Here is a 17,050-nt window from a genome sequence, read left to right as displayed (position 1 = left end):
TCTCACTCTAGAGATTAGTTCTTCTTCTGGATGTGTCTCTGTCTGCTCCTATCATAGGGATTGCTATATTGCTGCTCCTGCAGCAGAGCCTACCTGGCTCCACGGGAAATCTTTCCAGCAAAACTGACCACTGGACCAACCTGTTAGCCTCAAAAGATGGGACCTGTCTGTTGTCGTGCTGCTGTTTGAAGCCTGCCAATCAAAGGAAGTGAGTTTAACCCCTTCACGATTGCCATACGTCCTATTTGCACATGCCCTGTACAGAAAAGACTTGTATAAGCATCTTGACAGTGGGCAACTTCAAATGACTATATCGCCTCAACCCTGGCACCTAGAAACACAACCTAGGTCTTATATTAAACAGAAGAATCTTACGACTTGTCTTGATTGGGTTCTTGATACTAGGAGGTATGTCTGTCACGTCTCCTCTCACTGGGAATCGGGTACCTGTAAAAAGTGCTCCGATCACTGCAATCCCTTGTCAGGTCTACTTCAGTCTCACTACTGGATGACTGCCACCACTGGCTTTCTGCACTCTCTTTTATACCACAGCTGGGTGGGCGTGGCTCCAATATTTTGCACCTGATTGGCTGCCATTGGATTATGACATCATGTATAATGTGCCCTTTGATTATTTTTATCTTGATGCCAGTTTGCCAAGTTGTCTGGTTCCTGGCCCTAATTTGTTTTCTCTCTTAATTACGGTTACTATGCTAACCATGGCCCAGCAACTCAGCAACAGCTCAGGGCCCATAGTCAAGGCCCAAATATACAATAATATGTAAAGTTCCCATTTATTTTTTGCATATGTTTGTGTTTTATTAGATGGTGTTTTTAGTGGTCTTATTAAAGGAATTCTTTACATTGTCGAACACATTTTTGAAATAAATAGAAATTCTTTAGAAGTCCAATCTGATAAATTTAGGATTTTTCAGTAAGTCTTTATTGAATACATCGCATCTATAAAAACATATCATTATTATCATGTCAGTATAGATATTTATCAGAGGTGTCTGAGAGTAGAACGGTTCTAATTGCCCAATCAGAGCTCAGCTTTAATTTTATAAACTGCTGTGGGAAAACTAAAGCTGATCTCTGATTGGTTGCCATGAGCAGGGCCGGATTAAGGTTGGTGGGCGCCCCCATTGAATGTAGTCCAGACAGGGAACAGCAATCGCTATATACAGCCTCCCCAGTAATCACTGTATACAGCTCCCCAGCAACCACCACTATATACAGCCCCACTTCCCCCAGAAATCACTTTATACAGCCCCATTGTACAGCCCCCTATAACTATATGCAGCCCTAGGTAAAATAATAAAATTGTACTTACCTTTCCCCGTTCCCCCAACGCGCGCTGACCTCTTCCCTTGCGTTGTTAGGATACTGCCATCGGCAAGATGGCGATGCAGTGTGTGATGTCATTGTGGCGCCAGCGGCAGGATGCCACCATCTTGTCATAGCACGATTGTCTATAGCAAAACAGGGAACGGCTTCCTTGCTCTGCTACAGGCTAAAGTCTCTGAACCGGCTGTTAAAGCAGCAGCCGGTTAAGGTAAAAGCCGTCGCCTGACCTGCACATACTGTGGACAATTCATGCGGCTATGCGACTGACTGAATCACCCACATTTGGTGGGGGCCCCTTTAAGGGCAAAGTGGTGAGGGCCCCAGGCACTCTCCCCAGGAGTACCCGTATAATCCAGCCCTGGCCTTGAGCAACTAGAACAGTTTTCCTCTCAGACACTTTTTTATATACCTCCCCTACATTTGTAAGTTATATCTTTCACCACAGGATGGCAGTAGCTCCTCTAATGATTTCTCACGTTAGTTTTTTCATCGGATCCGGGGACAGTGAAACATTTTAGAGCTTATGCTATATTTTTCCTGTTTGCGCAGCACAGATAATAATAATTATATATGGGTTGGCCAAAAAGCAAAACAAGAAACAGTGCCATGGACATTGAATGTAGCTTCAGCGCACATGACAGACCTTCAGCTCCATTCATTTGGGGTACAACAGACCCTTATTCTGGGATCCTCACGGATCACCAAGTTATAAATTGTTGTAACTAGACTACCCCTTTAAAGGGCACCTACCACCACGATTCTACCTATAAAGGTAGATCGGGTGTTAGGTGGATATAAGGGACGTGAGGAGAGCTCTTTTTAGAGCTAATCCTCACGTCCCCGCTAACTTTTGGTACACTTTATGGAACTAATATGTAAATTTCGTTATGCGGCTACTGGGGCGTGGAGTAGCCGAGCACGAGGCTACACAGCGCGGCTACTCCACGCCCCAGTAGTCACATTACTCCTCCTACCTTGTTGCATGCGGCGCGCAGCTTCTCGTAGCTGCGCACCCTCGTCCATCATGATGGCGTTCTGCGCGTGCGCAGAACGCAGGCCGGCGGCTGAGCAGCCCCAGCTCCGAGGCCGCAGCTACTGCGCATGCGCAGTAGCCGGCTTGTCGGACGAGGGCGCGCAGCTACAAGGAGCTGCGCGCCGCACGCAACAGGGTAGGAGGAGTAATGTGGCTACTGGGGCGTGGAGTAGCCATGCTGTGTAGCCTCGTGCTCGGCTACTCCACGCCCCAGTAGCCGCATAACGAAATTTACATATTAGTTCCATAAAGTGTACCAAAAGTTAGCGGGGACGTGAGGATTAGCTCTAAAAAGAGCTATCCTCACGTCCCTTATATCCACCTACCACCCGATCTACCTTTATAGGTAGAATCGTGATGGTAGGTTTCCTTTAACGTCATGCTTGTGATACTGTAGTTTTGTTTTTGCTTTTAGATAGATATTTACGTAGAAAGATACATACAGGCAGATGCAATAGTTAGATAAATATTTGATAAATAGTGGGACAGTGATAGATACAGACAAAAAGCTGTAGGTTTACACCCACCACACTTCAAATATAGTGGCAGACGGAGCAGAGCTGGTACGCAACTATTTATTGCCTTACGCCAGTTCCACGTCACATGGGTGTGATGGGGGCCGTGTCTGCGGCATTCCTGCCCCGCACCTGTGCCCTAGGTCGTAGCCTTGACCTAGCTATATCTGATCCGATGGGAGGGGTGAGGTTTACATCACATCCTGGGGCACCATGTGCCCCCCCTCACCCCCCCAATAGACATGCACCACAATACTGTGAGTGTTTCTTGGGCAATTTGTGAATGTTTTGCACACGTATGACTTTTTGGGAGTCTTGCGAAAAATTTTCCCAAATAGGAGAAAAAGCCTTGAACGTTGCCCTGTATTGTGGGTTCGATTAGATTGTGTTCTACTTCTATACTTCTACTGTTCTAGTGTTACATTTTGGTAAGGTTGGTGTTGATTCCATACAAATAGCAAAATACCCAAAAGGTAATGGCAAAAGTAAATATTTTCCAAAATTGTACTTTAAAGGGAACCTGTCAGCAGAAATTGACCTAATAATCCACTAATTCACCAGTATGTTGTCAAGCAACTGAACACCTTCCAGATCATGTTTCTTTCATGACCCAGTGTGGTGGCATCATCCAGAAAATCTACTTTGAAGTGACACGTAAACTGGTGGCATAAAGTCAAGGAGGCAGAGAGTTTAACCCTGAAGTCAAGCTCTATCTTCCTCAGAAAGAACCTTCACTTTAATTGAGGATCCTGCATACGAAGACATTAGTAACCAGATGTCCTAAAGTCCACGGGGGAGGAGGCGTTCAGAGCTCGCCACCTTGACTTCAGTGTTAAACTCTCTTCCTCCTTGACTTCATAAAACCAATTTACATCTCACTTCAAAGTTCATTTTCTGGTTGATGCCACCACACTGGGCCATGAAAGAAACAAAAACTAGAATGTGTTACACTGCTTGACAATACTCTGGTAGTGATTTATTACGCAAACTACTGATGATAGGTTCCCTTTAAGTGGAACTCCGATTTCATAATGATTTTCACCAAATTTCTGATTGCCACTTTGATATAAAAAAAAAAAACCAATGCCCTTATTGTGCTGCGCTCCCCCTTTTCTGTTCTTTTTCATTAACAGGAAAGTGGTTGGAAATTCCTGCCTTTGCCATGAAGTGGAGTGAAAATTAGGTTGCCTACATCTATTATCCCATACTGCCATATGGTGGTTGCCCATAGGTGCCATGATGCGTTGTGTTCTCATTAATTTAGTAGTAAATTCAATGAGATTCCCAAAAGTAAAACTATGCCTGCACATACAGGATCTAACGTCAACTTGCTTTACAAAAACGATGCATGGAGCATGGAATAAATGGTAAAAACCAGCAGTGAAACAGTTGCATGAATTGTACAGGCTAGGAGATCTTGTACCTACCTCATCACTGTGTATAAGAAATTTCGACATCCAAAGGGCTGCACAGTAACAAGTTTTTTTGCTAGCTACACAGAGAGCATCACAGGACCCCCCCTCCATCCAGAATGAGCAGGGAGAAGCAGCCACTCCCCTCTCTGAAACTGTATTTCTGATCTTTGTGTAAACAAGCTACAGTCTCACAGGGATAAGCAAAACAGCCGGGGGAAACGGCTACTGTAGGAGTAGACTAAACTGAGGAGGATAGCAAAGAGTCAGCAGTACATAGATAATTAATTTATTAGGCAATGATGTTTTACATGTTAATGACATCTTGATTTGTGAAAAAAAAAAATCTGCATTGCACTTTATTATTAAATTAAAATCTGCCATATACCGTATTGCAGTGGCAGCTACTATTAAGCCTACTTAGCTATACTTTCTATGACCTATTGCTTAAAGGGCATCTACCACCAAAATGAAAAACTGTATGCAAATGAGCCTAAGGGACTCAAGGCTCCATAGGTGTTAATGGAGCCTGGAGCTCCTCAGGCTCTTTTGCATACAGATTTTCATCCTGGTGGCAAATGTCTTTTAAAGTGATAATTTTTTGTGAGCTCATAGACGATATTTGTGCCTACACCCCGAGGATTTAGGGCATAGTCCTATAATGCAAATTAATTCTGGTGTTTTCACCCTTTATGCTAATTTAATTGTGGTAGGTTAGCCAGACTACACAGTGTGTGTGTGTGTTGTCTGTTGCCATGGGAACTATACTTAAGCAGGAGAGCTGTAGAAACCAATCTGTTGGAAATTTTAAAATTAAAACCTTCATTTTTCTTTGTTTTACATTTATAGCATATTCATTAGGTGGACTTTTTGAGCCCTACTATATGTACTTCGCCTACTTTAATTGAAGAACTGGACCCCCAAATGCTATGTCCGTGTAGCCTCCAGTTCTGTATATAGACTATCAACAAACCCAGATAGAATAATTCTCTACCACCCTATAAGAAATTTCAGGCTACATAGAGTCTGTAATTATGGAGACACATCGCTACGCTCCGGAGCTGCATACACAAAACGTCATTTCTCATCAAGAGGTTTTCTTCACAGGCCTAAAAGATTTAACTCGTACAAATCCATATCTGGAGAAATGATATAAAATAAAATAGGAGATCCAAAAACCATTTAGTGAAATTACCGTCATTTTAATCATCTTAAGTTATTACAAGACAAAAAAGTCTCCCTTCGCGACGGGTCCATAGATGTTCATTGTGCTTTTCATTAGAGAAATCTCAGTATATACATAAGAAACTACTGTACAGCATCTGAGATCAGTAAATAGATATATGGAAAGGTTTTTTCTTCGTTTCCCTTCCCCCAGATTTATTTAATATACAAAAAAAAAAAAAAGCTATAAATAAATGAAGTACAATCCATGAAATAACATTGTTCTGTATCGGGAGACGTCGTCGTCCATCTGCATATGGGATCTGCTGGGTGAACACATCCAAGCCCTACTAAAAAGAAACTAAGGATATTGCAACGTGAAGCCTGAGATTTGAGCCTGAATATCCGTCCTTGGTAGACACCACTCTGGTGGTACGGTCCATAGGTCTCCGTTCAGTCTTCTATACATGGGAGCAGGCATACAGTTGACCATCATGAGACAATAACCTCTTCCCAGATTCTGTACAACCAAACCATCACGAGGAACTTATAAGGTGTAGAGAAGGTTCTACAGACTATGAAAGTGGTGGGAACTAACAAAAATTCCATGAGGAAGGTACTAGATGTAGAGAAGGTTCTACAGACTATGAAAATTCTAAATCAATAGATTCTTGGCCAACATCAATCTAACTGTAGGTTCCAGAGATCTCTAACAAGTGTTGATGTACTAAGGATCATTCCATAAACAAGACCACAAAGTTTTAGGAAGTTTTTAGATGTTCATGGTCCAGGCCAAGACAATTTTTCGTCTATATGAACTGGATAGAAGAGGTTTGACCATGGTAGACCAATTTTTTGGGGGGGTGGTAGTTACCCATCCTCTACGTAAGGAGAAGCGACCAACACATTCTACTCAAGAAGAATGAAAGATTGTCCAAAAATGATCCATCCAATTCCTTTCCCAAATAAAATTGGCCTTTACAAACCAATGGCTTAGACCAAAGGATCTGGATATTATCAGAAACAGGACATGGATAATTCGGAAAATTGGAACTAAGAACTGACTGTATATATCAGTTACATCAGTATAACCCCCCCAAGGCAGCAAATTCTTCAACAATCTTATCTCCAGCCCCAATTTTTCAATAGGTTGTAGAACAGGTCAATAATCCAACCAATTATACAGATTTACATATAGGATCACAAGACGATAAAGGAGTCCAGTTTAACTTTCAGTCTACGACCCACTGGAACTTTTCCAAAATGACATGGACAATGTACGTAACTTTATTGACAACCCTCAGTGTACAAAACAATTGACTGTATACCTGTACACACAAATAGAATTTCATTTCTGTGAAAATTACATCCAGTGTCAACATCAGAGACTACAATAAGAAAAAAAAATTAAATATATTCCAGTGTTTAGGACTTGTCCAGTCTGGAGCGGGTGCACGTGACAGACAGGGGAGTCTTCTAGGTTACATTAGGGAGAGGTAGGGGAGTCCAAATAGTTTATATGAGGACTAATAGGTTACCTGTTGTAGAACCCTTTGAAGCCCTAACCAAAGTCCTCATTTTATAGAATTTAATGGTGATGATATGTTAATAAAGTGAAACACAAACTTTGGAAAGATCCCAAGAACTTCAACTGAAAGATCCAGAGACCAAATGTCTGCATGTACAGTATTAGAGATGGGGAGGACACTGCCCGCAATGTAATCGTAAAGCAAACCTGTCAACACGAATGTCAATTTTAGCTGATGACAGGTTCCAATAGCCTATGCTATACGGATTTTAAAAATGTTTTTGTCAGCATTTTGAATCATTTGAGTACTTTATACAAGTTTATTTCACATTACCTGGCTCCCTGCCTGTAGCATGTGCTGAGTCCCCGGGGCCGGGACAGCTGCAGGCTGGTGTCATTCTCTGTCCACTAGCTCCCTCCCCACTTCCTGTCATGTAAATTAAGCAGGGAGGGGTGGGAGGAGAGGAAGAATGTATGAGGAGTCAAAGGAACACACAGGCTGCAGCTGCCCCTCCCCCGGGACTCACCACATGCTGCTGGCAGGGAGCCAGGTAATATGAAATCAACTTATATAAATGTCAAATAAAGTTTTATAACATTCCTGGTGACAGGTTCTCATTAAACCCTTCATTTTGAGATTATTGAGCATCGACTTTGATTCCATCAGAGGACACTTACCTCTCCCATAATGTGATGTTTAGTGCAGTATACTGGTCATAGATGCACAACATTGTGTACACAGCAGCTCACATACTGTAAAGACACTGGGCCAGTAGGGGGCTCCTGTGATATGTAAATTCCCAAAATCCCAGGAAGCCTGCAGAATTTTAAACGCAGCTTTGGAAGTGAGTAGAGAAATAAACACGATGCAAATTGTAATGGATGTGATATTTGCAAAGTTTCTTAGTTGTAATATATAATTGTAAATTGATGGAAAAAAATTCTATGCACAAGATAACCGCTTTGTGTCATGAATGAGGTGCAATACCAGGAATAGTCTGCAGACAAGAGTGGCGCTGTTCATAGACAAAAGCAGTTTCTCTAAGCTTATACAACCCCTTTAAAGTGAACTTGTCCCCATGAATACGATTTTTAGCTGGTGACAGGTTACAATAACCTAAGCCGGTTTTAAAAATGTCTGTCAGCATACAGAATCATTTCAGTAGTTTATAATAGTCTGAGTTACATTCCCTGGCTCCCTGCCAGCATCCTGGCGGGTGTGGGACTCACCACACACTGCTGGCAGGGAGCCAGGTAATGTGAAATAAAGTTTTATAAAGTACTGAAATGACTCAGAATATCTCTTTAGCTACAATAGTGTCCTCAGTTTTCAGGCCAATTTATGCAAATCATTGGGAAAAGTAGTAAACACATAAAATAACAGAAAATAAGAACAAACAAGTCAAACACCAGTAAAAGGGTCAACACAGAAAACGTGAATTATAAAAAAAAAAAAAAAAAATTAAATAAAAAAAATAATAAAAGGGACCCAAAATGGTCCCTTTGAGGTCCCAGTGATTCAATAAGGATATTATGACATTGGCTCCATAGTGTCAGTATATGGTGTGAGTCTGCACATATAGCATCAAGGTCTGTGTATACATGTTGGTAACATATAGGAACCCTCGCCGCAGAGCAGACACATGTAGGGAATGTTCCCTATCCACCGCCTCAAACAACTTGTTTTTTTTAATGGGTTCTCTCACCGATTCTGGAGCAGCTGGAATTTTTTCTGTACCCCTAGGCATTCATGAGCAATCCAGTGGCATCAGTGTTAGCATCTAATATGCTAATAAGTGTCAAGTGGGCAGTTCTTCCAGGACCACCTACCTGGCAGCAAAGAACCTGTATGGGAACCATTCTACTCCCCCCCCCCCCATCCCCTGTTCTTTCATGTACCTTTTATCGGGTGGCGTTTTCTTTTAGGTTGACATACCCCTTTAACACATGGTTCACACACAAAAAAAAAGAAAAAAAGTGTGTGAATTTTTGAAAAATAAAAAAAACAATGACTTCTTATAAGAATGTGTTTACAATTGGTATCAAATGATCCCTATCAGTTCTAAAGGCTCAGCGTGGGCGGGACCCATGTGAATAATCCCTCCCCCGAGGTATCATTACACTCAGTAGATTTGAGAACTTTGTACAATTTGGATAACTGGTTCCCCTATTGCATGTAAAGGAATGTTATATATAACATGTGACTTATGAACCATTCCAGTCACCAATCATAATAGAAGTTTCTCTGTATAAAAATATGTCAAATAAAAAAGTTGCATCATGCTTGATATGGGAAGACCTTTCTCCTGCGGTCATCACCGCCCCCTTCAGGGGAATCCATTGTGAGCTGCCTAAAGTTGGGAAGAAATGCGGGGTGTGACAATATAGGAAGGTGTTACAATACTGCCCCCTATATAGCAAAATAAGGAGACAAACAGAGTAAATTCCAAATATGACTGGAATGGCTCCTCAAATCAAGAGTAAAAACTAAGCAGCGGTAATACTTATAGTATGTGCTAAGTTATTGCTGTAAATTAGCAAAGCAAAAAAGCCAAAAACTGCAGCAAACTCACTGCGAAGGCCCATGTATCTCTAAAGGAGGATACAAATAATAATCCTACTAGCTATATGTTCTCATTCCATCTTGATTCTGCTCTATAGATCTTCTTAGAGGTGACGACACAATGTGGAAAGTGGAAGATAGGAGAAGATTGGATCCTCGGGGGCGGGGTTTCATCGGTGCAGCCATGCTTTACAGCTGTGCTGTGATGGATGCTACAATCTTAAATGTTTAAAGTAAGCGCTGATGCAGTGAGATCCGTGAAGTCTTCTGTGTCATGGCGTTTGCTGTGCCAGTGGCGGAACATTTGGAAGACTGTACTGAAGCCGAGAGCCACGTATTTCATCCTCTTTTTTTTTTTTTTCATTTAGCAGCTTAAGAAACATAAACACAAATCAAAACTTCTCTTTACAAATAATAATAATATTAAAGTTTAAATTAAAGCCTGCATGCCTCCAGCATAGTCCTTATTCTGTGAAAATTCTTGGCCCAAGTGCCCCTCCCCCGCTTGTATCATGGCATCAAATTGCAGCTTTGTCACTGTAGAAGGGCGTGACGTGGAACATGTAACAGTGCGTACAGACGCGAACCGGCTTCATCTGCCCGTAACGCGGTAATGGAGCGGAATGGGAAGAGCAGCGAGAACAAAAGATCTGGAGGAGAAGAAGAATTGATTATTATAAACACACATTTACCAGACCGTGGATGTATTTTTTCCTCAGGATTTAAAGGGATCTTTGGTATAAAATAAAAAAGTGAAAAGCTTTTTCAATATTTTACGTCTAGGCCGAAATAGTAGGCCCCATCCAGAGGCATGACAACAAGAAGTGTTACCATAGCAACCAGGGCCTCCTTTATGGAAATGGTCTAATAGATGGTGAACTATTAAAGTGTGGCTTTCAGTCCGTCCACAAAACAAAAGCTGATTGGCTGCTATAAGCAACAAGGGAGTGCTTCACCCCCCCCCCCCCCTTGCCCCAATCCGACTCCTGGAACCCCCCCACACACACACTCCAATCCCACTGCTGGGACCCCCCCCCCCCCCATTCCGACTGCTGGGACCCCCCCACCGCTCCATTCCGAATGCTGGGACCCCCCACCGCTCCAATCCGACTGCTGGGACCCCCCCCCCCCCCCCACTCCATTCCGACTGCTGGGACGCCCACCGCTCCAATCCGACTGCTGGGACCCTTACCCCACCGCTCCAATCCGACTGCTGGGACCCCAACAAAACCTCCCCCCACCGCTCCACTCGGACTGCTGGGACCCCATTACCACTCCATTCCAGCTGCTGGGACCCTCCCCCCCGCTCCAATTCAACAGCTGGGACTCCCCCCACCGCTCCAATCCGACTGCTGGGACCTTCACCAAACGCCTGTTCTCACTAACGAAATGAAGCAGCAGGTCCAGCATGTGTCCTGATGCTCCACTCAATACTATGGGAGTGCCAGAAAAAGCAGAGCAGTGCTGAGGTAATGAAGTAGATACCAGAGCGCTGTGCTCAGAAATTTCTGACACTCCCATAGAAACTAATAAAACAGCAGGACACATGCTCCACCTGCCAATGATTGAGCTGGGGTCCCACCGGTGAGTGGATAGGGGATAACAATGGAAGTCGGTAAAAGCTCATTAATTGGATTTTGGATCCTCACCGATATCGGTGTGAACATACACCCTTGTGGAGTAGCAGGATTAGGCCCCATTTCACATCTACACCATTTTGCAGGGACTTTACACAATTCAGCTCCTCCCTTGTCCACCTAGCTCCATGAAGAGCCATGAGCAGGCCTGGCTCCAGTGCGCCCCCTACCAGTGCCCCCTAGAATCCTACACCTGACCTTGCAGTAAATGGGAGCAGAATGAAAAAGGGAATTAATGATGAAAAGCAGCAGAACAATCCGACATCTTTACCGTATATATTTCTATCAAATTAGCCTTTGTTTTACAAGCAGAGACTTCTCGCCAGGGGCCGGTAATTGTTTCATGATTCACTACGGCTTTAATGTGCGTGAAATATATGCAATGCAAAGTGAGAGCCATGATTTATATCTGCAGAGCCGAGTCTGCAATCTGCATGGGGCAGCGCCTCTGCCATAAAGCAATTCCTGTGCGCTCAGCAAGGCACCTCTACATCAAGTCCCTTAAAGAGAACCGGTCATTCAAATTAACCCACCGAAAATAAAGATTGCATTAAAAAACTATGATTAAAAAGCATTGCCCCATGTATGTATCTGATCACATGAAATCACAGCAGCCTCCATAGAGGATGAGGAGGAGTAGAAGTCCATGGAGGCTACTGCGATTTCATGTGATCAGATACATACATGGGGTAGATGTTCCAAATGTAACAGGACCTTAATTGACGTCATCCTGGTCACATGACTTTAAGTGCCCAATGATGTAACAGAGTTTTCACCATGTTCCATACAGCATTTAAGTTGCATATAAGTTTTCAAACTGATTTTTGTAACATTGCAGCCATGGATTTTATTTAGGGATAAGGGTAATGCTTTTTAATCATAGTTTTTAATGAAGTCTTTACTTTGTATGGGTTAATTTGCATTACAGGTTCTCTTCAAAGAATGTAACTTCCTTGGCTCAAAGCTCATGGGATCCCTGTCTGGTGTAGGCCCCATAGGTGGATACACCCTTTAAACTTGTTACATTGAACACAATCAGATTATAACAGTGTAACAGTAGGAGAAGACTGTACTGATAAGGGCAGTATCAGAGTGGGTGGAGTTACAAACTGCTGTAGCCAATCAAAATGTTGGGAAAACTGCACTCATATAAAATAAGTAATAGTCACTACAAAGACCTGATCATCACTTACTTTGCCGCAACTGCGACAGTGGTGTTTCCTGCGGATGACTGTGAAGGGAGCTTTACACGCCGTGCACAGACTGCAGACCTCATCTGGTACCCAGTCCGGAGGATCTGTGGGGGATTAGATTATATAATTTATATTATTTTGTATAGTATGGAAGAAATAGGAATGTCATTTTTAGCTGGTGACAGGTTCCAATAGCCTCTGCTTTGCGGATTTAAAAAAATGTCAGCATTCTGAATCATTTCAGTACTTTATAAAACTTTGTCACATTACCTGGCTCCCTGTCAGCAGCATGTGGTGAGTCCTGGAGGAGAAGCAGCATCCGCAGCTTGAATCTCAGTCTCCTCATGCATTCTCCTCTCCTCCCCCCCCCCCCCGTCTGCTCAAAGCACATGACAGGAAGTGGGGGAGGAGGAATTAGCTGGATGAGGTGGAGGAGAGAAGACGGAGATACAGGCACACACATGCTGCAGTTCATACCCCCTCCCCAAAAATTTCCACACACTGCTGGTGGGGAGCCAGGTAATGTGAAATAAAGTTTAATAAAGTACTGAAACAATACAGAATGCAGACAAATGCATTTTAAAACCAGCATAGGCTATTGGAAACTGTTACCAGCCAAAAATGACATTCCTGGTGAGAGGTTTGCTTTAAATAGATTAAATAGAGACTCCTCCTCCAATCCCCGTCCAGTGTATAGGATCTGGTGCCTGGCGCCACCAACTGGATACTGCACATCCTGCACATAGTCTCTTCACACTTGTTCTGGACGATCCATGAGATGGAAATAATAATTTTTTATTAAAGAAGCACAGTGTATCTGTCCATACGATACCTTCAAACTCCCCGTCTCGGGCCTTGGCCGCCAGCTCTGAAGAGGAGATGGTCTCCTGGCATAGAGCACAATCTTCCAGTGCAGCGCTCCGTAGCCCCTGGCTCACTGCAAGACATGTCACATCTTAGTGCCGCTCTGCATTCTGTACAGCCACCACTAGACGGCGACGTTGTACCGTTAATCCCAAAATTAAATTGCACATCCAAAAATTTTATAGAAGATAACTGGTCCTTTTAAGTACTGCTGCAAAGTCATCACACCCAAATATTAAGAACTCTGCACTGCACCGATGAGAGGCAATAACGGATGTCCCTGGTCTTGTCTCAAGGCTCTATAATAGGTCAGACCTTGACTTATGGGATAACCATCTATAGATAACATGATTAGCATGTTACCTATTTCATTTAAAACATAGAGAAAATACGGCACTGCACCGACTAGATGTAAATCCTCTCGCATTACTAATGGCATATTATCAGTGTCAGTAATGTGCGGCCTGTGCCAAGTCACAGAAACTCGGAACGGTCCCAAACTTGTCCTGCGGCAGCCGAGTCATCAGGATTTATTCCTAATTATCATTATTACTTTACTGGCAAAAAGAGAAGCCAGTGCAGAATGTAATGATGTCACTGCATCATATAGCAGTCACTTAGCTTTATTAGAACTTTACACATAGGGGGCGGTAGAGGCACAGTGTTTACTCTGTATACACTTTCCTGTAAATCTAGCGGTAAGTCTATGGTGACGCCGATTACCTTTCTTCTGCTTCCCCTTGTCGTCCACCTCTTGCTTGGTGGCCATGACTTCAAACAACGTCTTCAGAATACTTCTTAAATCGCTTGCATAATTTGTCTGCAACTGATCGGCGACACCTGAGGCCCACAAGGAGGAAGAGGAAAACGTCAAAGGAAAGATCCAACTGATTGAGCACTAAAAGGTGGCAGAGGTGATCCACAAGAACCTGGTTCAATGAACACAATACAGAGAAGCCATGAATTATTCTCCGCCCCCGAGGATGTGCACCAGACAGAAGATATGGAGTTCCCTTTTCATAAAGTCTCTGGCTTCATATGTTTATTTTGCTTTACTACTATTGAAAATATATTAGGGGGACATTTTTATGCACCATTCACATCCAGGACTGCATTCAAAATTTTTATAAGCTATTATGTTGCTTCTCCGACTGCCATGGTAAGGTGCCTGAGCAGTAAGTTTCCTAATTTAATAGTATCCTGCACTAGTGTTCACATTATATCCTTCCAATATCTACCCTTTGCCTAATTAACAGTTTAGGAGCCTGGTCAGCCTGCTCCCATGCCTCAGCCTGGATAACCAGTTAAGATTGAACTCCACCTGCCATGGTAAGGTGCCTGAGCAATAATGTTCCTAGTTTAACAGTTTTCTGAAATGGTGTCCATTCATTATATGTCCTTCCAAATCCCCCGCGTCTGCCCGATTAAGTGTTTGGGACCCTATTTGACCTGCTACCCCCAGCTCTGCCAGGGTAAGGTGCCTGAGCAATGTTCCTAGTTTAATAGCAACCTGCAATGGTGCCCATTGACAGGATGCCCTTCCAAATTCTGACTGCACTGGCTCTGGCCTGTTTCCAGCTATGTGCCTAGTTCTACAAAGTCAAGGGTCATTGTTCGCTAAACAGAGAGGACTCTGAAGTGCAGACCTAATTGGGAAAATAACAGGAGGTAGGGGGACTCCCAGTACTTCTGGGGGTTTAGTGGATCTACATCTGCTGGGTTTCATATCACTAGAGAATTCTAGTAAAGAGGAACCCTAGAAATGAAGCATTGCAAGACCCCAGATTAACCACATATGTGCAGAGTCACATCTGGAAGGAGCAGAAAACCGATCACTTCTTGCATGGAGAACTGATGAGTTGAGGAGGAGACGCACCTGAGATGCAGACAAAGAGCCGGTGAATGAGGTCATTACTGCTGTGGAAACGGGATCTGATCTTTTGTCTGGAAGCAATCTTTGCAGCTTTCAACGCCAGTTGAATTTCCTCCTGATCAATGTCATCTGATGAGCAGGAGCTGGTCATCAGGCTGCTGGAGAAGACATGACGGAAGGAGAAGAAAAAAAAATAATAATCATCAGCCGCCGTGAAAGCAGCCGGAGCGATGGTGATGTATTATCATAGAGGATACAGGAAAGGTCAGGAGAGAGGCGCACACGGCATAGGAGAAATACAGACTTCTATCACGGCATAACAAGCCTGACAGATGCCTTCCCTCAGCTGTCATTACTGGAGACACAATGTGACAATTGCCAGATGAGATTCCGGGGGTGAGAGAGAGTCATCCAATACCTGCCATACAATGGAAGTTCTAAGAGTTCCAAAAGTCGTTCTCAAACTTCTTCAGGCCTCAAACCACTAATGGAGAGCCCTAACCTGAATCATCTGACTCCTCCTTGATGAAGTCATCTCCATGGACGGGCGTCTTGTCATCTATACAGATGTGCTGTCTACAAATATACATGACACACCTATATCAGTCTTTAGACCCCAAGCCATAATTTTGAGCTCAGACCCTTGACCCGCAGACTATCAACCTGAACAAGGTAGAGGAAGAGCCCCCTTCTGTAGGGTGGGATGAAGCAGGACGGTAAACTCATCTCTAGTTCGTCAACCTTCTCGAATGTCCCGAGTAATCAAGTAATATAAAGACTTTAAGAATAAAACCCCAAAACCTTGAAAAGGGAACCACTCCAGACACACTTTTGGTCGATGTTAAACAGTTTTCAAGCTTTACTCTGCAGACTTGGATACGTTGAGCAGAGTCATCTCAGTACTGAAGGTGAACAACATAAAAAAAAGGCCTAGATAATGCGAGGTAATCCAGGTCCTGGGGAAGGGGCTGCATTCAAAGGGTTAAAAAAAACAACAACATGGATTCTTTCTTCCAAAAACAGCTCCCCACCTGATCATGGACAGATCATGGCATTGCAGCTAAGCTCCATTAATTCTTAGACCAATCACAAGACATGGTCTAGGGTGGCACCGATTTTGGAAGAAAGCAGAAATGTTTCTCAACTTCCGGACAACTCCTTTAATAATTTCCAAAAACATAACAGGGCGTCAAATCCCATTAATTGCAGCTGCCATAAAGCAGGTTAGTCCTGATGTATTGTCTATTTTAGAGACTAAAAACATGTAATGAATAGTGGGGTCCCCCATTCTGAAACCCCAAATCTATCATGATTGGAGTTGGCTTTTAGACTACAGACAGTGAAGCGGTCACAGGTTTTAATATTGTTCGCCTCAGAACTAAAATATCAGGGGGCAAAAGGAAGTTGAACCCCAGGATTTATGTACCCCCCCCCCCCCCACGGGACCTGTTTAATCACAGAGCTATATACAGGCAGTCCCCGGGTTACATACAAGATAGGGTCTGTAGGTTTGTTCTTAAGTTGAATTTGTATGTAAGTCGGAACTGTATATTTTATCATTGTAATCCTAGACAGAACTTTTTTGGTCTCTGTGACAATTGGATTTTAGAAATGTTGGGTTGTCATAAGAATCAATATTAACACTAAAGCTTCACTACAGACACCTGTGATAACGGTTATAGCTGATTATTGTAGCCTAGGACTAAAGTACAGTAATTACCAATATCCAGAGGTCCGTTTGTAACTAGGGGTCGTATGCAAGTCGAGTGTTCTTAAGTAGGGGACCGCCTGTGTTGTCAGGCCTGCAGCGCCAGCATTAGAGGTATATGCATCATCAGCGTCTAATCCTGAAATCAATGTAACGACCAGCGCCATCTCATCACTCCCAGAGTGTAAGCAAAAATAATAGAGTGTCATTATC

General features: G+C 43.2%; 1 protein-coding gene across 4 annotated transcripts in view; it reads right to left on the bottom strand.

Moving 5' to 3' along the window:
- Positions 1–6,737: 6,737 nt before the first annotated feature.
- Positions 6,738–17,050, bottom strand: part of ZFYVE28 (zinc finger FYVE-type containing 28) — a 107,779-nt gene continuing 97,466 nt past the window's right edge. For 3 of the 4 annotated variants that reach the window (XM_072126198.1, XM_072126199.1, XM_072126196.1), the window contains 5 exons: positions 15,133–15,287; positions 13,980–14,096; positions 13,225–13,329; positions 12,393–12,496; positions 6,738–10,212 (listed from right to left, as the gene is read on the bottom strand). In XM_072126198.1, coding sequence (XP_071982299.1) covers positions 10,081–10,212; positions 12,393–12,496; positions 13,225–13,329; positions 13,980–14,096; positions 15,133–15,287 — 613 coding nt within the window. In that variant the 3' untranslated portion in view covers positions 6,738–10,080. The remainder of the gene's footprint in view (positions 10,213–12,392; positions 12,497–13,224; positions 13,330–13,979; positions 14,097–15,132; positions 15,288–17,050) is intronic. The other variant, XM_072126197.1, reaches the window with a different exon arrangement.

This window comes from Engystomops pustulosus, chromosome 1 (genome assembly GCF_040894005.1).
Source record: "Engystomops pustulosus chromosome 1, aEngPut4.maternal, whole genome shotgun sequence".
NCBI lineage: Eukaryota > Metazoa > Chordata > Amphibia > Anura > Leptodactylidae > Engystomops > Engystomops pustulosus.
The sequence above is the reverse complement of the archived record's forward strand: the minus strand, read 5'-3'. Positions and strand labels throughout refer to the sequence as shown.